We start from the raw sequence: 27,585 nt of genomic DNA on the forward strand, positions 1-27,585 counted from the left end.
CCCCCCCCCCCCCAGCCCCAGCTTCAGGACCCTGACCCATTTCATAAGCAGCAGCGAGCCCCCAGCTCCCGACACCTAGGAGGCAGACTTGCAGAAGAAAGGGAGGAAGTCTCCCTTTGGCACTCTTCCCACTTCTCTTTCCAGCTCCACTTTCTGCACCCATTCTGCCCCCTCCATCTTACTCTCCTTGTCTTAGGGAATCCTCCTTGCAGGCTTCTGTCCTTCATAAAGAACTCAGTTCCCCTACCCTCACTCCCACCCTACCAGGGCCTTCCCATCTTGAAGGCAAGAATCGTGAGTGGCTCAGTCTTGTTCCCCTGGGAAGGAGCTAGAACCCTTGAGAGGGCTACCACGTTGAGCTTTTATTGGTTAATTCTTTGTGGGGGAGCGGTGGGAGCCAGAGGTCCAATAAAGAGAGTTGATAAACCTCTCAAGAGTATTGGTATCCTCTCCGGAACTGTTAGTGATCCAAAGGTATTATTTCTAACGATGGAATTTCAGACAAGATGATGGAGTGGAAGAAATTTAGGGGGCTGGGTGGGCTTTTCCAGCACCCAACAAAGAATACTGCATTGGAGTCATCTATTCTGATTATTCGTAAAGCCAGTTTTGTCCACCCATCTAATATAAGTCTCATGTCCCTTGCCCAGGTATCCCTATCTATAGTTTCTTACCGGGAGCATCAAAAGAATTACAGAAATCTTTACCCTGCATTTTTCTAAGCACCTGGGAGAGTTATCTTCCCAAGTTGGGAGTATAACGTCGAGGAGTTGATGAGAATAATAGCAAAAAACAAACAAACAAAAAACCCCACAAAATTTGAACACTAAATAGGCCAGGCTCTGTTTCAAATATTTTTATACATTATTTTATTGAATCCTCACAACAGATAATGTGGTAGGTACTGTTCTTATTCCGACTTTAGACTCAAAGAAACTGATACTCAAAGAAGTTAAATTGCCCAAAGTCACACAATATATAAGTAATGGAGCCATATTTTAAATCTGGATTTGACTGATTCTAAAACTTGAACAGGAAAATTATGCAGTACTGCCTCTTCGGTAGTTAGTTGTCTCTTCCTAGATAAGAAGGTGGGTAGATGCTTTCCTCTGTAACCTGACCTCTTGGTGAGAAACTGAAGCGAGAAGTCTGTTTGGAGTTCTTTGGGAATAAATATGATCTTTGAACTTAATGTTCGTTTAGTTGTTTCTCATGATCACAGACCAGTTTTTATGTCTAAGTTCTTTTAGGTTCTAAACAAGTATTTTTCAGACAAATCTTTTAAGAATCTACTGGAAACTAATGCATCCTCTCAGAAAATTATACATTCTGTACAAACAAAATTTTGCTTGGTCTATGTCACCTTTTCTTTCTATTTTTTTTTAATGTAAACTTAAGAGATTTGACACTGGCAGGAAAGCTATTACTAGAATTTATTACGTAGAATTTATTGAATGCTTGCCATGTGCCAAACACAGCCTGAGTGCTTTACAAACATTATCTAATTGCCATTCTGTGAAAGTTCCACAAGGAAAAACATCATTATTCACCATTTTACAATCAGGAGACTGAGGCTCAGAGTGGTAGAATCACACATAGCTCATAAGATTCAGAGCCATGTTTCAAACCTGGGCTACCTGATTTTCCAAACTATTTTCCCTATTCTAGAGCTATCTCCAAAATGCAAACCAAAATGTAGGACCTTCTCTAACGTCAGTACTTCGCTGAAGGTTAGAGGCAGTAAACAAAGAAAGCCCGAAGGAATCCAGCTTCAGTTAAAACTTCTTGGATAAGGCAGCTGTAAAGGGCTGCTTCTGATAGAAGCAGTGGAATTATAAAAGCCTACACCCTCTCTTTTTATGTTTTTACTGAGAATTAGACCTAGGTAAGTAAATATGACCAAACCTAGGGCAAGACTAGTTTTTCTTAAAGCCTGTGCATTCACATGGTAATGAAATAATGCAGATGGATTGCAAAGAAATGTATCTTTATAATTAAGAGTCATGTCAACAGAATAAGTCCCTTTGGGAGAATATTTGAAAATAAGCAGAATCATGGGACTGATTTGTTTATTTCAGTTGTTACAGCTGATCAGATTGGGGAGAACTTTGTAACTTCTTCAATTATTAATCTGAGTGAAAGCATCACTGGTCATAAATTAACTCAAACCAAAGACCAAGTCTACAAAAGCTGGCATTTATGCATTTATTTTTATTTTTATTTTTTTTATGATTAAGTAGGTTCTTGGTACCACTTGATGGTGTAAATTTTACACTATAAAAGACAGTTAGGGACTGGCTGGTTCACTCAGTTGTTTAGAGAGCAGTGATGTAACAGCAAGGTCAGGGGTTCAGATCCCCTCACCAGCCAGCAGCCAGCTGTCCCCACCTAAAAATGTCAGTCACTGTCACCTAGAGTCACCTAGTCGGTTTTGAAGAAAAAAGATTTAAAAGGTGTTGATAAATGATACAGATGGGATTCAAAATCAGTTTTTTAAGAAGTCATAGAAAAGCATTTTCCTGAAAACTATTGTAACCACAAAAAAGTGAATGCCTAGCATCCTATGCATACCTTTATCATAATGTTTGTTACACATTATTATAATTATCAGTTTGACTTATCTGTTGTTACACCCTATTGTGAGAGCTTTTGGAAGCAGAGATTGTGTCCTTCCTTGCTGTGATAGCTCAGTATCATGTACATAGTAGGTGTACAGAAATGTTTATTGAAAGAAGGGAAGCAAGAGGGAGATAAAGATCCCCATGGAGTAAATCACATGGTTAAATGATTGGCTTTGGCCAGCCCCCCCACAGAAATGTTTGGCTTATGTTGGTGAAACAATTTTTCTTCTTACAGTTTATCTTATTAAGTTTGTCATAACCCAAACTGTTGACTTTAGGGTGTGACTATCATGTTCTTTATTTATTACATATTCTTATCACAGGTAGACTATTTGTCTGGGTTTGTATGATCAATAAAGGGATCATAATTGCCAAAATAATATACTGTACCTAATAAGGAATATCCTTTTATTTCTGAAAGCATGGAAAAAGAGAAATTAAAGATCACAGCTGGTAGAAAGAAGGAAGTGTGTCAATTCTCCGATAAGACACCCTTGTTCTTCCTTTTGTTTTTTTTAATCTTTGTCTGTTCTTCTGGGACTAACACAGACATTTGAACCCCAGGCTTTTTACCTGACATTTCAATAAATCAACCTTGAAGGTACAATCAATAAAGGGTCTATCCTAAGGTATCAGACAATGAAAATTATTCCAAACTTGTTGTCCAGTGGAATGAGCACTTATGGTTAGATAGTATCGTGTAGTGGAATTTAGAGTTAAAAGATCTGGGTTGTGGTCTCAGTACTATTAATTATTACCTGAGTCACCTTGGGCAAATATCTCAACCTCCTGAGAGTCAGTTCCTCATCTATATGTTGGGCATAATCTTATTGCCCTACCTATCTCCCAGGGTTTTGAGTATCAAATGAGAAAATATGTGTGAATGTACTTTTGAAACTTTAAAATGTAAATTATTAAGGTATTGTTTATTGGGGAAAACAAAGAATAAAAAATTAACAGTGACTAGGACCTTTAAGCTAAAATGCTGTACTTGGGGTACTATTCAGAAAGCTTGGTCATTTTCCAGTGATTCAAATTTAGGGGCAAAAAGTTGTGTGAAAGATGGGCCAGGAAAGTTTAGAACTCTGACTTAATTGCTGCAAATGTGGTCTGTTTCTCCTCCAGAGATAGAGTCCCCAAGCAGATTGTTAGTCTTGATATTTTCTCCATGGTGTGCAGGTCCCAGAGGTGATTGACATAATGAAAAGTTTATTCCTATAAACTATCTCAATAGTCCTCTAAAATTGTGATAACAATGGCTGCTATTTATTGAACATTTCCTAAGTGTCAAGTACTTTACATATTTTCTCATTTAATCTTCATAACAACTGCGAAATAAGTACTGTTTTTCCCCTCTATTTTACAGATGAAAAAATTTCGTGGTAGAATTGGAATCTGACACCAGAACCTTAACCTCTTAGCCACTGCTTAGCTATTTGGCCTCAGTTGAAGAATTGGGAACCTCATGATCTAGTTTCCTTATGCTTCCATTTCCCATTTTTAAATGAAAGTGATATTATCCTCCAAAGACTTATACTTTTAAGATGTCCAAGTAAAAGAGCTGAAACAAAACAAAGAGTATAGGAGGGTTTTGTTCTATTTTAACATACTTCAGGCCTACTCTAAATTTAATTAACTTATTACCCACTATGACATTGTTTTTCTCTCTGATGTTTCTGAACATAAGTGTTTTTATCTTTCCAGACATGGGCCATGTTCATATCCTTCTATCTTCCTGAATTCTCTAACCTTGCATGGTTGGAAAAGGTCTGATTTTTTAAAAAAGAAAGAAAAACATTTGAGGAAAGCAGTATGACAACTACTTTGCAACAGAGGATGATTCTGAACTGTATTCCTGGATTCTGTCTGCTGACTTATAGTTTCGGTTTGACTTATATAATAGGCAGTCTTTTCTTTCCCCACAGCGGCAGAATCATTCAACTCATTCAATAACTGCTTATTTAACAAATATTTTTTGAGTACCTGTTATGCACTGTGTGCATTCTATATTAGCTCATTTACTTACCACACTAACCCTCTGAAGAGGCACTCTCATTACAGCCCATTTTTAGATGATAGACAGGCACAGAGGGGTAAGGTACTTTCCCAAGATCACACAGCTAGTAAGTGGCAGAGCCAACTCTGAACCCATTATGCTATTACTGTTTTAATAAGACCAAAATATCATGAAGAGGACAGACATTGAATAAGATAATTACAAGTGTGATAAATGTTGTTTAAAGAGGGTAAAGTGCTATAGCAGCTTAGGAGAGGCAGGGGTCCTCCTAAGGGGTCCAGGCCGGCCCATGGCTCACTCAGGAGAGTGTGGTGCTGATAACACCAAGGTCACGGGTTCGGATCCCATATAGGGATGGCCGGTTAGCTCATTGGGTGAGCGTGGTGCTGACAACACCAAGTCAAGGGTTAAGATCCTCTTACCGGTCATCTTTTAAAAAAAAAACACTAAGGGGTCCAAATTTAAAATTGTTGATGTTGTTCTCACCTATTTTTTTTCCTCCTGTTTTATGCTGTGAAACATTTGAATGAATGAAAGAAAGCTACAGAAAATCCTCAAAAGGCTTGGGAAATAAAATATTTATGTTTATTTAATTTCCTTATTCTTTTTGAGCTAAGCATAGGATTCCCTTTATTTCAACTTTAATCAAAAATCTTTCTTAAAAGGATTAGTCTATTTCCTTTCCTTAATTTTTCATAATAAACACACTATAAGCTTTGTGATTCAACTCACATAATGCTTCATCAGTATCAATTCTTTTGGTCTAGTATTTATAGCTATAGATGGTTTATAATAATGCGGAAAATTTACAGTCTTCAGTCATGGGTCCTAACTTGATACCCTCTAGCCTGTGGCCACTCCAGCCCAGAGAATAATTTTGCCCCTAGAGGTTTAAGGATAAGGGCATTCAAAGAACTATAAAATATGCCTAATTAAAATAATCATTTGAAAGACGAGCTATAGTGTGTGTTTGTTTGCTTTGAAATCCTCTGCCTGGATGATTTTCAGGTTGTGATCTCCAATTAAATACCATCATTTTTTCAACATATGTTTATTGAAACCCTACCATGTGCAAAATTCTGCTCCTTTCTGACCTCTAGCTCTTTTAGTCTTTCTCTCTTTGCAGTATACTATTATTTTTATATTTCCTCATTACTCCTTTTCTCCCTCTTATTTCTCTTATTTTCCTTCTCTTCTGATGTTTTCTTCACTTTGTCTCTTTTGCCTATAATCTGTCATTTGAAAAACTCAGTTATAGTAAAAATCTGATTAATTGGTGACGTATTTGCCTTCACATATTTTACCTGCCCTTTTGCCTGTTTTCACCCTTATTTATCACATCTTATAAAGATCTTATTTCAAAACACACAAAGAAAAGAGAAACTGGGAAGCTAGGAAACACACCTCTATTTGAATTCCTGGAAGGAAAATCAAATACATTACTTAATTTATGAAAGTCTTTCTCCTCAAATAAATAGTTTCATGACATAGAACAGGAACACGGGTTGTAACAGCCCATGCACCAAATTTGGCCATGTTTTGTATGGCTCACAAGCTATGAATAGTTTTTACATTTTTAATGGTTTTAGAAAAAAAAAAGATTTTATTACACTTGAAAATTACATGAAATTCAGACTTAAGTGTCTATAAATTAAGTTTTATGGGAACACAGTCATGCTGATTCACATATGTATTGTCCATGGCTGCTTGTGCACCACAACAGCACAGTTGGGTAGTTACGACAGGCTTCGTGGCCTACAAAGCATAAAATGTTTTACTCTCTGGCCCTTTACAGGAAAAGTTTGCCAAATCCTGACAGAATCTCTGATGAGGAATAATAGTGGCCAAAAAGAACATATATCCTGAATATATTTGATTTAAGAAGAAAATTCAAAAATCACCAAGACCTTTCATTTTGACCCCTTAAAAAGTGATGTTAGAACTGATAGCATGTGTTTCTGAGACTAGACTCCCAACCATCCTATCTTTCCCCACCCAGACAACAGTGTTCTTGGCAGGTAACAACGTTAAGTGTTCCACCTGCACTCTGAAATGGGAAGGCGAAAATTGTCCTTTAAATGTTGCAACTTAGGTATTTCAATAATTCTTTAGCCCATCCTTTTCTTTTTGTGTGCAATAATACATATGATTCTGAGTCAGATTTTGCGTAAGACATGGTTTTTTTTCTGACCGGTAAGGGGATCACAACCCCCCACACAGTGTGGTCAGCACCACGCTCAGCCAGTGAGCTCACAGGCCATCCCTATATAGGATCCGAACCCGTGGCCTCAGCGCTACCAGCGCCGCGCTCTCCTGAGTGAGCCACGGGGCCGGCCCACGTAAGACATGTTTCAGGCCTCTCTCAGCAGAAAAAATCCAGTATCTCAACGATGAATGGAATTTATGACTAAACGTGATTTCCAGTAGTGCCAAATTCAATAGATCTTCAAGTAAATCAGCTGATACAGGATCAGGAACAATATACAGTGCTCTGGACATAGCCTGTGTTGTTATCTTGGAAAGAATGTTTTACAGCTTTTCCAGAAGCTGACCCAACCAAAATTATTGCACAACTTGTCTTTTTTTGTATACTGCTTTGGTTTTGTTTTGTTTCTTCCTGGAAGGTCTTTTACTTTATTACTTTGGGACTCCAAAAGGAATATTTTACACCTACTTTACGAATTGTTGTAAACATTAGAAACAATGTATATAAGGACCTAGCTGTGACTAATATGTGATAGGCATTTGGTTATGGTAGTTACTACTAGCAGTAATAAAAGATAACTCTTTTTCCCAGAAGTGGTAGACAACTTAAGGGTTTATCTATAAGCCAGGTGGAGCTTAAGCCTCGCCTCCCTGAAGAATGTGGTTTTTGCACCTTTTTGAGCTGTAACCAGATGAGGAAGAACTTTGAGGGTTCAGAATTGGTATAGTTTCATTTTAAAGGCATTAGAAAAATACAAAAGTGCCATTTTCCCAGTGTATACACTGATTATGTCTAGCTGAGTATTTGGTTTGTGAAAGAACAGGGCCAGTTTTAAGAATATCCACTTAATTTCTTGTTCCTCTTGATTTGTAATCCCATGTTCTCATTTGGGGTTTTCAGAAACAATGTGACAATGGGAACTGAGCACAAAAAAATTGGGCTGAACCTTCTGGCTAGTTCTCATGCAGATGTCTTCATAAACGAGCTTCTTGAGGGTCTTTGAATGTCCAAGCTTATCCTGGTTGGGGAGGCCTGCGGCAAGGGACAAATTAAGTTATTTAAGAAGCTTTTATGAGGAAGTGCTACCTATTTTTCATCATGAAGATTTGAATGCTTGAGTAAAATAGAAGAATTATAGAAAACTATCATCTGTATTTACTGAGTGCTATCTCAGCTCTGTAAGACCAGTCTAATAATCATTTTTTACAGGTGAGGAAACTTAAGGTTTAAAGAGCAATACAGCTACGAAGTATCTGAACTGAAATTCAAACCTAGACACTCCTCATTCACAGGAAATCTAACAAGGGATATAAATGCACAAGAAATTAAAGTATCAGGCAAAATATAAGTGCCATAAGAGAGGTAAAAAAGTTGCTATCAAGATTCAGAGGAAGGAAAAAACACATCTAGCTGGAAAGCTTGGTAAGAAGTAATTTATTTTAAACCCGTTCTATGCAGGATACTGTGCTAGACATTGGGAATATAAAAACTAAGAAACATCCCTGCTTTCAAGGAGTTTGTGGTCTAGTATTTTCAGGACACAGAGCTATATACTTTGCCTGGAATATCGGAGACATGGGGCAATATTTTAGAAAGCACCAGATGCTGTCAGATAGGTATTTGTGGTGATTCTGTTCCCTGTTTGGAATTTGTTTGACTCTGGAAACCTAGACCTGAGCCTGGCACAGAACCGTGAGACTATCTTTTGCTATAAACAGGCACAGTTGGAATTAAGAAGGCTTCCTCTGTAAGAATATTGGATTTCATTCCCCAAACTCCTACCATCCTTTCCCAGTCTGGATGCTGTCTTGAGAAAATGCTCCAAACGTGAAAATGTCTTTAATGAGGGTTTGTTTATTCAGAGGTAACGAGTCAAAGAGGAATTGATTTAGAACATGGGCTTTGTAGTAAAATTACCTATATTTGAATCCCAGGTCCTTCGTTGTGTGACCTTGGGAAAGTTATGTTGCTTCAGTTACCTGATTTGTAAAATGGAGTTAAAAATACTTAGCCTCACAGGGCTGTTGTAAGAGTTAAATGAGATACATGTCAAAAATAATTAACACAGTGATTGGGGTATAGAAAACCATCTAGCAGCCACTGTTATTACTATCAGTTATGATAATACTTATAGAGCTTTCTCCACAAGCAGCACTTGGCCCTGCTTTGAATATTCTCTCAGTGAATATGTCTGTACCCAAAAAATTATAATTTAGAAAGCTCCCAGATAAACTTAGATCACTTTTACTTAAGTGTGTATAAGAACATTTACCTTACACTGTGACACAGGATCAGAAAATTACAAAGTCAAATATAACTAGGATACTGTATTTCTGGTTTTTCATCCTGTTTAGAGCACTTGACCTGGGTGCCAACATGTGTCTCTCTTCCCATGCTCCCAGCCTGAACCCTCTGCTTATTTCTTGACCTCCTACTTATTCAAAGTCCATGTCTCACTGACATTTTGCCTTTTCATCTGAACAATAACACATGCCTGGCATATCTCCTCTTCCCTTGCCAAACTCCCTCTCATCATTAGAAAACAGCTCTTGAAAACAGAGCAGAAGCGTTCTGTGGTTGATAAAATCAGTATATCTCTGGGTCTTCTCAGTCCCTATGTCCTCCACAAAAAGGAAAAACAAACTAAAAATGAGGGAGACACTGGATACAGAAAATAGGAAACAACACAGAAGGTGACGGGAATTTCCAGAATGACAGTGAAAAGCAATCACAGAATGGTAGCTGTGCAGACTAGGTGAGAGAAGTCCAGGCAAGCCTCCATGAGAGACTTCCTTCAGAGGATGAAATTGACAGCCTGCCTGGCCCTTTTGAGAGGACACTTAGACAACTGATGAAGAGTTTGAGGTTGGAATAATGACTACACTGAAAACTCAGCAAGGGGAAAAAACAAGACGTTAACTTCAGAAAAAACAAAAAGTTGTGCGGGAAAGGAAAACTAATGATACTTCACTACATGGCTTACCTTTGAATAGCATCTACATATTAATGAGAATATAAAATTTGATATTGATCTGACTGAAATGATGTAATTATGTTGAAAGGATGGGTATATGTCTGTGGGGGGATGGGGGGAGGAGGAAAAGGACGAAATCTTCTTCCATAGTGGACAGTCAGTGGATAATGTTCAAAACTGAAAAAGCGAGAAGTGACAAAACAAGCATATTATTTAGAAACGTGGTGGTAAATACCAAACTACTCAGCCAAAATTCTGATTGCTTTTGAGGAGTTAGAAAATAGAAGAGGTGAGCTGGGGACCACCCTTTTTGGGTACTGTTCTTATAGAACTGCTTGACTTTTTACACTTTATGCAAGTGTAATTTTGATTTGAAAAATTAAAACAAAAACAGAAAAAGCACAAATGAATAGTTGCACAGGCTAAAAAAGAAGGCAAAAGAACAATAGCTAGAGGGGAGAAAATAGGTTACAAATTTTATGTATTTATTTTTTTTAAATATGGTTTGCATACAAGGGAAAAGTTTGAAAGAATGTACCAAAATATTTATTATCTCTGGATTTAGAATAATTTTTCCCTCCTTTTTTATACTCTTCTGAATTTTTTGCAGTGGGTCATGTGTTACCTTTATAATCAGACAGAAAAGCCATTTCATATTATAGAAAAAGGAAACAATTAGAAATGTGGAAGGAAAACTGCGTACAAAGATGTTCATTATAACATTGTTTATAAGAGTAAAAAATCAGAAACAACCTGTCCAATAATGAGGAAATGGGTAATAAATGATGGTGCATAAACCCAGTGAAATATTTTATAGGTGTAATTTTTAAAGAGAGACTCTGAATGACTTTATACTCGTATATCATATGGTTTTCACCTTTAGTGATGCTGTACCCTCAGCTAAAATGCCCTTTTCCTTCCCTCCACTTCTCTTTTCACTGGTATTTTTCTTACCATTGCATCCCTCAAGAAGCTCTCTGACAACAACAACCATCACCTACCCACCCTACCCTACTCTTACCTCCATCCCAACTGTGTGTTACCCTCTTCTGAGCAGATCTGTGTCTGTACTCACCAACTCATATTATAATCATCTGTCTGTCTTCCCCACTAAACTGTAACCTTCCTGAAAGCTCGTATTGGGTCTTATTCATTTTTATCATTTCAGTACAAAGCACAGGACGTGATAAATAGTAGGTGCTTAATAAATGTTTGCTGAGTAAGTAACAAGTAATATGGAAAAATATTTGTGTTATCATGTTAAGTAGATCATGGAAAGTAGTCCCTATACTTCAGGGTTGTGTAAGGGTTCTTCAAAATGTTCATGAAAAAATAGAATTAAAAGATAATACAAATATTTTCATAACTTTTTGAAGTACCCTTATATGGAGATTGGATGGGAAAACTCGTGTAAAGCATCTAGCATAATGCCAAGCACATAGGTGTTCAGTAAATAGTGAGGATGAAGATGGTGGTAATCACGCTAACAGTGATAAGAGCTGTGTACTTTTTGTTTTCAGCAGATAGCTCCACTACGGGCCTTGGACCTTGTGGATGGATTTTGGTGGCTGTCTCATTCTTATTCACAGTTATAACTTTCCCATTTTCAATATGGATGTGCATAAAGGTAAAGGACATTTCACTCACATTTAGAAAGTGGTCAACTCCTACTACATAAACCCACTTTGTGTGTGTGTGTGTGCGCAAGAGACATAGCAAGACCGTAGTGGCCTATAATTGTTTTTCTTTCATCTCTCTTCTGGAAAATTTATTCTACTCACCTATTATAATGGAATCTTAAAACTTCTTTTCAGCTATTGTCCAATCAATCGTTTTCTGTGGGTTAAAGTAAGAATCACCATCAAAAATTTTCTGGGGTCAGGGATGTGAGGTGGTCTTCTGAGAATAAGTTCTCCAAAGTTAGTTTGGTGAGTTTTGACTGCTGGCTCTGTGGTTTACTGCATGATCTTTGCCATGTTTCCTCACCTGTACAATGAGAGAAAATAACAGTACCTACTCCATAGGACTGTTGTGGGGATTAAATGAATTAGTTTGTTCAGATGTACTTATCACAATGCCTGGGACATAGTAAGTGCCCTCAAATGCTGGTTATTTTTTCTACAAAGTGATTAGTACTCAGATACATGACAATAATTTACATATTCCTAAAAAGATAAAATATGCTTCAAGCATTTTGAGATAAATTTATTGTTATTAAAGGACTCAGAAGAAAAACTATAAGGATGTCAGTTTTTTTTTTCCAAATTAACAATGCATGAATAATTGAATAATAATGTTAACAGCTAAAAAGTGAGGCTATGGATTTATTTCTGTATACTGTACTATTCTGTACTTTCCATATTTATACAATGAATATCTATTGCTTTTATAATCAGTAAAAAAAAAAGTAAATAATTATCTTTCTAGAGGGTAAACATTGGACATGTAAATATTTGTACTCCTCATGTTAAATCATGATTTATGTTTTTATTCTAGATCATAAAAGAGTATGAAAGAGCTATCATCTTTAGATTGGGTCGCATTTTACAAGGAGGAGCCAAAGGACCAGGTTGGTGCTAGGATTCTGGATTGTTTAGAGACTGAAATTCTTTTTATTGATGTGATTTTTCTTATGAGGACCTCTACTCTGTTGACTTATGAAAGAGTTTATGTAGCAGACAGAAGTTGTACAGCAATAGCAGTGGCTCTAGCCAGTCTTAACTATTTTCACCTTTTCCTTCCTCCCCTTCCCTTCCCCTTCCCATTTGAGCTGATAAGATTATCTTACGCCAGGAATAGCTACAGCTATAGAAGTTTGAGCATGGGACTTCCTACAAAAGAAAGCCTTTCAGTCGTTCATTTGGCAGACTTCAATTAAGCACCTACTATGTTCCAGCCTCTGGGAATTTAAGGGAGACTAAAACACAGTTCCTGTCCTCAAGGAACCTATTATCTTTTTTTTTTTTTTTTTTCCTTTTTGTCTTTTTTCGTGTCCGGCAACGGATCGCAACCCTCAGTGTCGCGCCCGGACCGGACCGGGACCGGCAACGGGATTGCAACCCTCGGTGCTGCACCCGCACATCGCTCAGCCAGTGAGCGGGAACCGGTCTGTATGTGGGATCCGAACCCTCGGCGGGATCGCCACGGCGCTCCCAAGCGGCGCACTGTAGCAGTGCGCCACCAGGCCGGCCCCAGGAACCTATTATCTAATGGTGGGATACCAACAAGGAAACATAGCTGAAATCCCATGTGATAAATATTACGAAGTAGTAACTACAGAGAGCTGTGAAAAGAGGGGAACCCAGAGAAGAGTGACTGACATGAACTGTTCGTAGGATGAGACAAGTCTTTTGGGAGGTGACATCTTGGCTGAATCTCGAGGCATGAAAAAGTGTTAGCCAGTGGGAGGTGTTCCCACCGGAAAAGTAGCATGTACAAAGCAATGTAGAGGAGAGGGTATTGTGGATTCAGAGAGCTGCAGATGGCTCAGGCCAGCGATAGCCCAGGATGTGAAGAGAGGGGAAGTGGCTGAAGAGGTGAGCTGAGGTGGGCCACGCAGGACCGAGTATGGGGCAGGGTTTGTATTGCAGGGAACATTGCTCTATTTATAGCTTAGGAAGTCGAAAAACTACAAGAAATAGAAAGTTGGCTTGGGAAGCAATTGCACTGGTCCAAGTGGAAAAAAAAGAGTGATAGTCACAGTGGAATAAGGAAATGAACTCCACAGGTCTCAGTGGGGATAGGTAGATGGGGGAGGTAAGCAAGAAGAGTCAAGGATAACTTGCCTGGCTTCTGGCTCATTCACTAAGATGAATTGGTGACTTTCAGTTGATTAGGTTGATTCTATTAGAATTGAATGGAGAAGCGTACTGATTAGGGGCTGGTTTCTCTCTATAATCTTCTGCATGTCTTTGTTGCAGGTTTGTTTTTTATTCTACCATGCACTGACAGCTTCATCAAAGTGGACATGAGAACAATTTCATTTGATATTCCTCCTCAGGAGGTAAGGTTTTCTTTTGCTATGAATAACTGAGGATTGTGTGTGAAAGCGCTTTACGATGAGAGGCAGCATAGTTAGAGAATAGGCTTTGGATCCTGATGGCCTTCACCATTTCCAACTCGGTGACCTTGAGCAAGCTTTTTTGTTGTTGTTCTTTTTAAATTATAGCACTTTGTTTATTCTTAAATATTTTAGGGAAAAATTTCAGATACTGCTTTAATGCAAATCACCAGTTTGAATAACTTGTTACGGATCATAATTATTTGTAACAGACATAGATTCATACTTCAAATTCACAATCTTGTTAGCGTTCGTGTATTTAAAAATATAAGTGGTTTTACAGAGAAAAGCCTATTTTATGTCGAGTGTTACAATTTAATCCAGATTGCTTTTGTTCATTTGTTTTTAACTCCATTTTTTTCTCAATTTTATTTATATTTCTTTCTGTGGGGTACAGTGTGTTGTTTCAATACATGCATATACCACACAATGATTCACTTAGGGTAGACAGCATCGAGCAGCTTCTTTAACTTCTCTATTCCTCAGTTTCCTCATCTGTAAAATAGATGTTGTAATAGTAGGACATACTATATAGGGTTGTTGTGAGGAGTAAATGAGATATTATATGTAAAGTGCTTTGAACAGTGCCTGAAAATAGTAAGTGCAATATTAAGTGCTTGCTATTATTATTATTATTATTATAGATCATAGTGTAACGTTAATGTGAGTATAACATTAACATCATCATTGTGGTCATCAGCACCATTTTTACTACCATAGTTCTCCTCTATGGGTTTCTAACAGAAAATCCTATTTAGTACAATATTTTCTTCTTAGGGTTCTTGATTTAATTCTAGATAAACTGGTTAGGAGCCAAAGAGTCAGAAGCTGCTCATTTGGCATTTTAATAAAACTTTCTAAAACAACTTCACAAATACTCTCACAGTTCAAGTTCACAGTAGAATCCCTAGAAAGTATATTACAGTGAGACAAAGGAATTCCTCCAGACTATAGTGGCAGAGCCAGGATTAAAATCCAGCTCTTTAGATTCCCTGTCCAGTGCTTTTTCCACATACATTCTACATTAGCTCCATCGTAGCCCCTGAAGAAATGATGGTCAACCTGGTACCTGGGTCTTAGGAGGCATAATAATCATTGCAGACAGAAAACCTGAAAACATGACAAAGCGGGGAGGGACAGAAGAATGCTGTCCATGTTTCCTGGCCAAACACCAGGAACTCAGCATGATGGGACCTGGCCATGTTGCCTCTCTTATCAAAAATGCAGAAACAAGCTTAGGAATTTCCTTGCTGATACTGATCCAAGTAGGTGGTGAGGTCAGACTTTATGATACACCTCAATGTCGGGATGCCAGAAATCATTTTTACCCACATTCCACTCACAGCAAGACCCAAAACATCACTCTATTCTCTGCATGTTTTCCCATCTTTCAGGGAAGACTGACTCACAGAAGGAGCCCCTTTCAGGGTAGCTGGGAATTCTGGCCTTTTCCTCAATAAACATTGCTGGCAGGGTTGCTGTAAGCTTCTGCCTTCCAGCTGCTCTATCTCCTCCTGCAAGCTGCTGGATGCAGCACGGATTGGAACTTGGCAAGCAATCCTTTTTCCGATCCCCTGCGAACTTAATGTGAAGGAAGATAAACACTCTGCCTACAATAAACAGTAGACAGAGAAGCTGTAGCTTTAGAAAGCAGCTGTGGAAAAGTCAAACTGGCAAGAATGTGTTCAGGAATAACATACATTTTCCCATCACATCATGGGAAATTATTAATTTTCACACAAGATAGTAATTCTTTTCATTTTCAAACCCCCACTTCTCTTCCAAGTTAGAAGTATTTTTAGATTACTAAGAAAAGAAGGATTACTGCTTTGATGCCTGGCAGGGCTACACAGCTATGTAACAACATTATTGTTAGTACTTTCCATCTACCCAGCTCCTTACACTTTCAAAAGGGCTTCCTTTACAAACATCTTCTTAATTAATCTTCCCAGAAATTTAGGTAGAATTGGGCAGTGTTATTAGCTCCACCTCACAAATGAGGAATCTCTGGGTGAAATGGTTTAAAAGCCTTGCTCAAGGCCACCAAGGGAAGTTAAAGCCTCCTGACTCTCACTCCTGAGCCCTTCACAGAACACTGTTCCCAGAACCACATTTCAATTCAATTCATCTCTTGCTTATTGACTACCTGCCAGTGCTAGAGATGCAAAGAAAAACTGCACTTAAGAAATTCGTAGTTGAATAAAGAGAGATGTAAACAAATAATGTCACTGCAGTGAAGCACAATGGATGTGTGAGGGGAGAGTGCTGCTCTCTGCCACATGAGTCAGGAAAGTTTCACAGAGAACAGGACACTCGAGTCATGGTGGAAATGTGCCAGTCTGATGTTGTGAGGGAGAGGCAGGAGAGGGCATCCGAGCAGAGGCAGAACATGTATAAAGGCCTGGGGACATGGAACACGGTGCATGCAGGGACCCGCGCGCAGCCTGATGTAGAGTGTGTGCCCGAGGAAGTGGGAAGCACTGAGGCCAGAGAGGTATTGCAGGGCCAGATGTCAAAGGACTTTGTCTTAGATGTGGTAGGAAGCCACTGAAACCTCCTACACCAGGGATTACTGTAATCAGGACGGAGGTTTTGAAAGATCACTGTTGTGTAAGTATAGAGGATGAATTGGAAACAAAGTGAAATAGCTTCTTTCTTATTGTCTAAATTATCTTATGGGGGTACTTCAAAAAGTCTGTGGAAAGATTCATATTATCTTATAATTCCATTTTTCCACAAGCTTTTTGAAGTACCCTCGTATTACAGTTAACAAAATCAATGTTTTAATCAATAAAGTTAACACCATTATCTAAGACAAAAAAAAAAAAAAACAAAGATAGCTCTTATCATGTGTCAGCCCTATTCTGAGCATTTAAATGTATTGACTCGTTAATTTTAGCAACAGTCTTGTGAAATAGGTAGTGTTATTAATCTCTACAAATAAGACAACTGAGTCCCAGAGACGAAATAATGTGCATTACTGTTTTTCTAGAGCCTCTCACTCAGATAACTTTTTAGTTTAAAATAAAATTATGTCATGTTAAGCATTTTTATGTAGCATGCTATAAATATATTTTTACCCTGATGTCGCCCTGTAAAAACATTCCCCATGTACTTTTTGTTCCAGTAATACTTTTGCTACTTGTGGCTTATCAATCCCAGGCTCTCTCATGCCTCTGTGCCTTTTGACCCACTGCTCTGACTTGAATATTCTTGCACTCCACCCCCAACCCTTGGAAAACTTTTATTCCTTTCTTTAAGACTTAGTTCACCCATAGCTGCCCATCCGTCAAAGCCCTTTAAGTTTTTTAAAGCCTCCTTTGATTCCCCAACCTCCTTGAAAGTAGGAACCAAGTTTCTTCATACCTTATCCCTGGTACCTAGTACAGTGCCTGCCACTAAGTGATGTCCAATGTTTGTTGAAAGATTGAATGAATTAATGGACTTAATGAATAAATGAATGTACTATCTAACGTTTTTTTTAATTAACACAAAATAGTACATATTCATGGTTATAAGTCAATTCATTTTATTAAATTTTTAAAGATATAATTGACTTTCTGATGCCTTACTAAAGAAAATCAGCTAGTGTTATAAGATGTTCTATAGAATAACATTTTGTACACTTATGTTAAAGATATAGTTTAGGGCTGGTCACTTAGCTCAGTTGATTAGAGCGCTATAACAACACCTAGGTTAAGGGTTCGGATTTCCTTACTGGCCAGCCGCCAAAATAAAAAGATTTAGTTGGTTAACAGATGTAAAATTGCTTCCTTCATCTTGTAGATCCTCACTAAGGATTCGGTGACAATTAGTGTGGATGGTGTGGTCTATTACCGTGTTCAGAATGCAACCTTGGCTGTGGCAAATATCACCAATGCTGACTCAGCAACCCGTCTTTTGGCACAAACTACTCTGAGGAATGTTCTGGGCACCAAGAACCTTTCTCAGATCCTCTCTGACAGAGAAGAAATTGCACACAACATGCAGGTGAGGAACGCAGAAATTGAGGAGACTCAATGGTTATTTGAGAACCTTTTATTAACTCAAGTTGGGGGATCTCTGGCCTTTTTTTTTCTTCATACTGAGATATTCCAAACTTGATGGAAGGGGATGTTTTCACACTAACAGCTCGTAGGTCAGTAACACGCAGATGTGTGCATTGTTTTTTATTCCCTCCATTCTGTATTTTTTCTTTCCCCAGAATCAGTATTAACCTTTTTGCTTAGTTTAATAGTTCAGAGGCTGTTCTGCAAGGTAATGCAGACATTGTTAAAGCTTTATTCTGTATATGAGTCCCATTAATTCCCTCGTAACTGTTGTGCGCTCCAGTATTGCTTGAGTGATAGATGTTGAGTTAAGCCTGGCTTGTTCAAAAGAAATAAAGTGCTATAAATCTGAATTCTTATTATTTGTATAGACTTCATTGTGAGTAAAATCTATGATTTTATTTGATACCCACACAACCTTATGAAATAAATAGGATGGATTCACTTCTGCCATTCTAAAGGCAGGTAGTGGAAGCACAAAGAAGTAACATGGCTTATGCAGAGTCACATCAGCTCAGGGGTTGGCAAACTATGGCCCACAGGCCAGCCACCTATTTTTGTAAGTAAAGTTTCTTTGGAATACAGCCTCACCTGTTCATTTATATATTATCCATGGGCTGCTTTTTTTGTTGTTGTTTTTTCACTCACCATGATAACAACAAGGACCATGGCTGCTTTTGACCTACAACTGCAGGATTAAATAGTCGCTACAGAGACTGCAAATAAACAATTACTATATCGCCCTTTAGAAGAAGTTTGCCAACCCCTACATTAGCTTATTAGTAGCAGAATCAGGATCAGCCTCCCAGTGACCCAGTCCCTAGTTCAGCTTCCCTCCACCGCAGGATAACTCTCTCTTTGCAGCTCTCCCCTAGCACCTTACCTGCTCCAAACCCCAAGAACTCAGCCACTGCAGGCGTCAGGGCTGGAGCCGACCATTTTTATCTGCCTTCTCTCTTCCTAACAGTGTACTCTGGATGATGCCACCGACGACTGGGGAATAAAGGTGGAGCGTGTGGAAATTAAGGACGTGAAACTACCTGTGCAGCTCCAGAGGGCTATGGCTGCAGAAGCAGAAGCATCCCGGGAGGCCCGGGCCAAGGTAGTTGGTTTTTCAGTTTGTTTTTCTTACTTTTTCTTACTGAATTTTCTTTTTTAATTATAAAAAAGTAAAACATGCTTACAATTGAAATAATCCTGAATTGTTTACTAAAAGGGAAAGCCCTCCCCATCACTTCACATCCTATTCCCCCAGAGGCCACCACTCTTGACAGTTCAGTGTATTTGGATCTTATTTGACTAGGTTGTTGGATTATTGGCTTGGTTATTTTACAGAAGTAGGGTCATACTGAACATACCGCTTTGCACCTTGCTTTCTTCACTTAAAATCTCATGGGCTTATCCGTACAAAGAAGGTTACGTCACTTTTTTTTTTTTTTTTTGTCCTTTTTGAGACCGGCCACACCGTGCTCAGCCAGTGAGCGCTGTGAGTGCACTGGTCATCCTTATATAGGATCCGAACCCGCAGCGGGAGCGCTCCTGCGCTCCCAGCGCCGCACTCTCCCGAGTGCGCCACGGGCTCGGCCCTACATCACTTTTTTATGACTGCGTGTCCCACACTTTATTTTCCCAGTCCAGTAGTAAGGGCACATTAACAGTTCTGCTGATTTCAGAGCAAATAGGCAACCTCATCAGTTTGTTACCATCCATTCCTTACTTATCTTTGTCTTCTCTTTCATTGTCTTTTTTCCCTCAGTACCTTTTTCCTTCTCACTGTCTCTCTTCCAAGTTTATGTGTCTTCCCAGGTGAACACTAAAGGAGACAGGCCAGCCCTAATTCCACATTCACAGAAGAGAGATTCTCTTTGGTCCAACTTTGGTCAAAGGGCAAAGTCAGATACTAATACAGTCCTACAGCCCCATGCCTGTGAATGGGTAGAGGAAGAGGAGCAGTATTCATAGGAGGGGTTACTGTGGGCTTGACCCATCTCCTAGGACACAAAGGGCAAACCAATTCGTTGTTGTCAGAAAATAGTAGCAGCTGGTGAGAACTGTCTGACCGCAGAACTCTGTTCTTCTCTTAGGATGCCCTTGAAGTCACAAATTGGTCACTATAATTTCTTAGCCTGCACCAGATAGAATAGTAGGCTCATTTGACCTATTGCCTCTAGAATTTTCTATTAACCAGAATTTGTAGGTTTTCCTAATATAGTAATTGATATTTGCGATGATATCACAGAACCCTCATGCACCTTCTTTCCTTTTTTTGGTGGCTGGACAGTACAGGAATTAAATCCTGGACCCTGGTGTTATCAATACCATGCTCCAACCAACTGAGCTAACCAGCCAGCCAAGTACCATCTTTCAAAACTATCAAATTTAGAAGACTAAATTATATTTATAATAATGTTATTAAATATGCCTTAGTGTGGTCTATTTTGAAAATTAGGAATTGCTTTTACCTAGCTTCTGTTATTAACCAAAAGCCCCATTTTCATACCATATCAAATAATGGAATTTACCATACACAGACTATGTAGAAAATCAGAGCCCAAAGGATCCTCAGAGATTATCTTCCAAAGGTGACAAATACCTACCCCAGATGCTGTCACTCCACCGTCCTATCCCCATGCCAGTAATTAACCACAGCACTGTTTTCCACTGAGCTTAGACATGGCCTCAGAACCCTGATGCAGCACTCAAGGTACCAATCCTCACCTGCCCTAAAAATGAAACTTGTTTGCCATCCCACTATCCAAGTGAAAAGCTGAAGCCCACAAAAGTTAAGTGATTTCCTCAAGGTCACACAATCAATTAGTGGCAGTGGAAATTAGAATCCCCCTCTGTTCCTCAGTGCCATTTCTGGGACTTCCCAGGATGGGCCAAGCCTCTTCCACAGCATTCTGACCAGTTTGGAAAGAGTTTCTGTGTTCCCTTTATAACAGTAAGAAAAGATGAAGGAAACTGCTTAGAATTCTGAATTACCATGCTCCCACTTGGGTGGGGCTGTGGGGTTAGTTCTGGAAGCAGTCTCATGAACCTGGGCAGTGACCATCTGTCTGTAAGGTTGGGTGTCCATATAGAATCACAATGGTCCTATCCCTTCTATAAAATACAGTGACCCTGCAACCAACCATAGGCTTAGATTCAAGTTCTCATGGGAAATAGAGGGGTCACAGTTTCTTCAACAAATAAATTGTAGAGGAAAAGAGAGAGATGGTGAGAGAGCCTATAGATTAACAGACCTTAGGGAAAAATTCCTTAAGTTAACTAGCCATCAGGAAAATGCTAATTAAAATTACAAGGAGATGTTACATTAGACATCAACCAGAATGGCTAGAAAGAAAAGAACCAAGTGTGGGTAAGAGAGGAACTGGATCTTATACTCTGCTGGTGGGAGTGTAAATTGGTACAACCACTTTGGAAAACAGTCTGGCAATATCTACCAAAAATGAACATTTGTATACCATAAGAGCCAGTCGTATCACTCCTAAGTATGTATCACAGAAACATGCTCATATGTTTACCAAAAGGCACATACTAGAATGCTCACAGCAGCACTTCATAATTGCCCCAAACTGGAAACACCCAGATGTCCACTCCTAGTTGAATGGGTAAAGTGTGGTTTATTCACATGAAGGAATACTATGTAGCAAAGAAAATGAACATGTAAATACAACTAGAATTTGAGTGAAAGAAGCCAGTCACAAAAGAAGGCAACTTCTCCCATGCATTTTAGTGTATGTTAGCCAAACCTTTTTTAAAAGTTTTTAGACCACCTCTTAATGGCTCGAAACATAATTATCTTTTGTGTTTGTGTTCTCCCTTATTTCCTTTCCATAACTCTCAGAAAAATGCCTGGCAGGTGCTTTCAGGCTCATATTTCTGGGCCCAGCAATCTATTAATTGAGAGGATGGAGTATAAAAATACAGAGGATCGCCTTTCTCTTTCTTTCCTCTGACCAGGACATGTGGTCTACAAAAGGGGACAGGCAGTACCAATCTCACATACATGAAAATGCCAGATTTCAAAATGATGGTCTGTAAATATAAAGTGTTGATTGACATGGGGTTACCGCACATTTCGCAAAAGCCCCACACACCCACAAATAACTTGGTTTGCTCTCTAAGATCTTATCAACAGTGTGTACTTGGCCTATATTTAGGCAAAGCCAATGGTGTCGTGTTCATGTCTTTGGCAGCTTGTGCAGAGCAGCTTTTCTGTGAACAAAATGTGTGCCCAGCCTGGTGGGTCTGGCTTCCCAGCTAAGAGATTGTGTATTGATTGATTGGTGCTGGAAATGAGATATCTTTGTGGTTGGTCCATGTCCATAGAGAAAAGTGCCTAACTGGACATCTGAGATGACATGGAAAAAAATCAGAGCCTGCTCTTCTCATGCAGGGGTTTACTTAGACCTTTCTCCAGTGCTTGCCTCGAAATACAGTTCCATGCTTCTCTTTGAGCATATCTGGCACTTGCCTCTTCACACAGACTAGGAGGGACATGACGGTTTGCTTTGGTAAGTTAAGGCTTTTACCCTGTAAACTGGGTCCTTTCTCTCAGTAAGTACCGTGTCCTGTATCCCCTGTCTCTGTCATTTCACTAGTCACGCAACCAAAACTTAGAAACGTGGTGCTGAGCCCCTGTTCCCTCCTCGCCCCCATACCTAGTCAGTCTACAGATTCTGTCGATTCTCCCTCCTGCATAGCTCCCCAGTCATTTGTCCCCCATCCCCACCACCAGGAAATGGCACCAACCTCTTGGCAGCAGTTCCACTGACAGCTCTCTTCTCATTTTTCCTCAGACATCCAGCAGGGTGTTTTCTCAAACTAGATCTAATGAGCTTTCTTACCTCCTTAAAATGATTCCGCAGCTTCCCATTGCCTGTAAAACGAAGACCAAATACCCCGGCCTTCACTGCCCTTGAGACCCTGGCCCTGTTCATCCCCTACTTTGCGTCTTCTTCACACAGTATTCAGCCACTTACAGTTTTACACCAGCTTTTTTATACTTCAGTTACCGTATCATGTGTTCTGCCTAAACTGTTCTTCCTCTTTGTGCAAACAGCAAACCTTTCATCCGTTAATGTTCAACTTCTACAACCTCACCCTATGCGGCTATTGCTTCCTGTCGGTGGTAGCCCTGTGCCTTGTACACGTCTGTCAGCATTTATCACACTAGAGTGAAGTGATCTGTCTCCATGTCTGTCTCTCCTGCTTGACCAGGATCGGAAGGAGACTGGGGATTCCACTTTCTACCCCACACTCCTACACGGGGCTTATTAACACCTGGACGGCCTCCAAAGTTTGCTGTATAAGTAATGAAAGTTCACTGGGGCCAGACCATTGCTTCCAATTCTGATATTCAGAGGAGTATTATGAACCGTTAATATTTAGAGAACTGTGTGAGGACAACCTGGTCATACTGCACTTTTAATCTTGAGGATTATGATATCTTTATATCTTTTCTTCTTCTAGGATTATGAATTAAAAGTAACTGCCTTGATTTAGCTTCTGAATCTTTTGTGCATTAAAGGGTAATGGATCCAAAAGTCAGATCTTTGTCACGTGCCACTTCTATTTAGTAGCCTCCGTTTATTCATTCAACACTCAGTGTACCTTCTCTGTCTTCTTTACAATCGTCCTAGGAAGTAACTGTTATACCATTTTAAGAAAAAGAAACTGAGGTTCATGATGTTAAATAACCTCTCTGAAGACATTCGGCTAATAGCGTTAGATTTGGGATCTGACCTCAAGTCTATTTAACTCCAATGTCCCTGCTCTCTCCACCACTCCAGTGATCTTCAAAATTTTTTGCCCATGTAACCCATTAAAGAATTTATGTAAACTATATATCCCATTACACATTTTAAATTGGCATATAAAAATTTTTATCTTGAATTTACATATTTGCCAAACATATAATTCGTGGCATGTTGTAAATATTGACATTTTAAAATAAAACTGTTAACATCATTCCTTTAAATGTATCCAGTGAAATTTAAATAACATAATGATTTAATCATCCATTTAAAAATATGTGAATAAGCTCTTTTTTAACAGGAAGTTTTCATTGTTTCTTTTTCTTCTTGAACTCAAATTTTCACTTCACCTTCATCTCCCCCACAGATTCTTTTCCTAATATATTTTTTCATGAATTATTTTATTACCCTACTGTAACACATTTAGTCTGTAAATTCGAATTGAATTTTTTAAATTTCTTGTGACTGCAAACAAGACTCTACAAACATTTCAGAATTTCTCCTAAATAAGAAATAAACTTTTACTAGATATGCTTCTCTTAATGAATGAGTAATTAAATCATATGTGTGCGGATGGCTATTACTTATTGCTAAAATGCGACAGAATTCAGCATTAATTTTAGTCCTGTTTTTCATTTTTATAGATATCAGGACTAAGAAACCTTGTTTACATAAATAAGTAGATGGAAATGGAAGTTTTGTTTAAAGTAATGCTATGCAATTCTTAGCACTCCCTTTGAATTTATGTGCTAAAAAAATCATATAGCAATCTTCCAGAAAAAAATATTTTTAGTGATACATCAGCTTTGTGTTCCTAAGGTTCTCTTTCCTTCCTTTGAAATCAAAGAAATGGAAATCCACTTGATTTGCAAAAGGATTTGTATCCAGTCATTAAACTCATTCATTTTCTCAACCCCACACAGTATTTTGAATTGTCCCTTTGTTTGGGACCCCAGAAAATGGGAGAAAGGCAATAGTAAAAGAGAATGTCTTAACCCAGGCACATACTCAGGCAAATCAGTTTTAAGAAAAAGAACACATAGAAACTGGGTATCTAGAAACTGATTTCCTTAAAACTATTCTGGCATACTGCCTGGAAAATTTTGTGTACCAGCTGAGGTGTACAAACCCCAGGTTGAAGATTGCTGCATGACATGTGATTTTCTCCAGTTTGACCTCTCCTTTTCCCTGTCCTAGGTCATTGCAGCTGAGGGAGAAATGAATGCATCCAGGGCTCTGAAAGAAGCCTCCATTGTCATCACAGAATCCCCTGCGGCCCTTCAGCTCCGGTACCTTCAGACACTGACCACCATTGCCGCCGAGAAAAACTCAACAATTGTCTTCCCTCTGCCCATAGATATGTTGCAAGGCATCATGGGGGCAAAACCCAGAGCCACATAGGCCAGTACAGAGATGAGCTCTACATTCCAAGGACCAAGTGGAGACCAAATTAAATTAGCCTTTAACTCATAAGGAGAAAGTAGGGCGGGGCACCTTGGGAATATCCCTCCCTTTCCTTTTCCATATGTTGAGTGTGGTGTTCGTAGAATGTATAGTCATCATAAGAACAGGCATAAGAACTGTTAGTTTGTAAATAGTGAGAGAGAAAGAGAAAGATTGGTGGTTAATATAAGATAATCTCTTACTCTTTAAAATACTTAAAAGTTTGTAGTTTTAGATCATACATTACATAGTAGGTTAAATCCCTCTTCTTTTGACTTCCACTGAGTCATTCTTAACCCTCTATCAGCAGCCAGGCCAGAGGCAAGAACACAGCCTAGAACTGCCACCTAACACCCCTGGCTGGATAAATGCTTTGCAGGAAGTGATGACCTTACGCTACAGCCAGCTTCTCTGCACCATATGTGCCTTCTCTCCAGGGAGTCTTCATTGAGAAAATTTCCCTAATATCCATTTACTTTCTAAACCCAAACCATGTTTCAGAATAATCCTTACTCTGGGCTGGCCCGTGGCTCACTCGGGTGAGTGCAGTGCTGATAACACTAAGGCCACGGATTCGGATCCCATATAGGGATGGCCGGTTAGCTCACTGGGTGAGCGTGGTGCTGACAACACCAAGTCAAGGGTTAAGATCCCCTTACCGGTCATCTTTTTTTTAAAAAAAAAGAATAATCCTTACTCAAGAGTAAACATTTTCTTGCCTGTATCTGTCAGAACTAGAGGAAATGTCATCGATGAAAAAGATTATCCTATCCCTCCAAAGACTTTTAAATTCACTATTATAGTGGTCCTTTTCAAATAATATGTGCATTTGTTTTTAACTTCTTTGGGACTCCTTTATGAGTAAATGATTGCTGTGTGGTCTGTCAAACCAGCTAAATACTTGTCACAAAAGTGCTTTTTTTCTCACTTTTGCCTATTTTCATATATGGGGTTTTAAAAAGTTTTGAATTTTTAATAAAATTTTCTATAAGTTCTACAAATAGTTATGTACCCATTTGAATAGTTTAAGGACTAAAATACTTTTTAAAAAAATATCTTAAGAAAACCATTATATTTTACTCTCTGCATCTGAATAACTATCGTACACTGTGAAATATCTCGGTTACCAATCCCATGCATTAAGTAGTATAAGGAATTCACAATGTACTGGGCACATAATGAGCTTGGGCAGACACTGTCAAACATAGGGTATCCATACAGATGTAGATCTTTTTTATTTGCCTAGTCATTCTTTTTTTTTTTTCCTTTTTGTCTTTTTTTCGTGACCGGTAACGGGATCGCAACCCTTGGTGTCGCGCCCGTACCACGACCGGCAATGGGATTGCAACCCTCGGTGTTGCACCCGCACCGTGCTCAGCCAGTGAGCAGACGGTCTCTATATGGGATCCGAACCCTCGGCGGGAGCGCCGCCACACTCCCAAGCGCCGCACTCTACTGAGTGCGCCACCGGGCCGGCCTGCTTTTTCTATCATATATGTTGATGCTGAAAGAAGAGAAGTGGTCGGTCCCTCTGGACCAGAGTTTCTTAATCTGTGATATTAGGAAGCACCTTCCATTTTGCAAATGCCTGTGAATCTGAACAACCTGGCATTCTTCCTTTTGAGCTGGAAAACTGGCTGGTGACATTTGTAACACTTCCTCTTTGAGGCTTTGGTTTCACCTGAAGAAGTCTAAGAATAACAGCTTCTTCTCCCAGCACCACCGTTCATATCTATCCTTATTTGAATCACGCTGTCAGCTCCAGCCTATGGTTACCCTTTCCCTACTCCCCATTTCCAAGTTTATTTTAGAAAACCTTGAACTACCATGTATCCCGCTTCCTACCTGAGTTTATTATAGGCATGTGGAGCATTTCAACTTGGAAATCAGGTTGCGTTTACATTTTGAATTTTAAAATGATGGTTTTATCTGTTTTCTGAGGTGGTTCACCCTTGACCACTGAGGACCAGGAAACCCCACATCCTGGCTGAAAATCTCTTCTCAGCATACCAATACTTTTGGTTCCTGAGTTTCCCCATATCCTGATACCAAGTAACTTTCACTTTTCTGCCTTCTGAGTTAATAGCCTAATAGGTTGAAATTAAGTTGCTTGGGAGGGAGGAAGCACAGAAGGAGCTCTAGGATGAAAGTGTTAGTCCAAGAGTTTTTTCCAAGTGGCATCCCTTTCCAACAATGTACATAATAAAGTATATACACTTTAATTTTCTTTGGGTGAGAGTCTGTTTCTGCCTGCATTTAGTATATGTGGATTTCACTTTTCAGAAGTGGCACATCAGATCCTCCAGTCCTGGGCTGGCTGCTCTGGCTTCTTTGTGTGCTCTTTGTGGGCCAGAGGAAGGGGAGAGGCTGCAGTAGGCCATCTGCCATCCAGTGCACCAGCCCATGCATTTTTCCTCAGCGTTTGAGATCCATACACCCCCCCCCCCCAACCC

At 39.2% G+C, this 27,585-nt stretch overlaps 1 protein-coding gene across 3 annotated transcripts in view; it reads left to right on the forward strand.

Moving 5' to 3' along the window:
* STOM (stomatin) overlaps positions 1–25,718 on the forward strand; it is a 27,402-nt gene extending 1,684 nt beyond the window's left edge. For 2 of the 3 annotated variants that reach the window (XM_008573369.1, XM_008573368.1), the window contains exons 2-7: positions 11,342–11,445; positions 12,315–12,387; positions 13,739–13,821; positions 17,665–17,868; positions 18,895–19,029; positions 24,887–25,718. In XM_008573369.1, the coding sequence (XP_008571591.1) occupies positions 11,342–11,445; positions 12,315–12,387; positions 13,739–13,821; positions 17,665–17,868; positions 18,895–19,029; positions 24,887–25,090 (803 nt within the window). In that variant the 3' untranslated portion in view covers positions 25,091–25,718. Of the gene's footprint in view, positions 1–11,338; positions 11,446–12,314; positions 12,388–13,738; positions 13,822–17,664; positions 17,869–18,894; positions 19,030–24,886 lie in introns of all 3 variants that reach the window. The other variant, XM_008573367.1, reaches the window with a different exon arrangement.
* Positions 25,719–27,585: the final 1,867 nt, after the last annotated feature.

This window comes from Galeopterus variegatus, unplaced genomic scaffold, assembly GCF_000696425.1.
Source record: "Galeopterus variegatus unplaced genomic scaffold, G_variegatus-3.0.2 Scaffold912, whole genome shotgun sequence".
Lineage (NCBI taxonomy): Eukaryota > Metazoa > Chordata > Mammalia > Dermoptera > Cynocephalidae > Galeopterus > Galeopterus variegatus.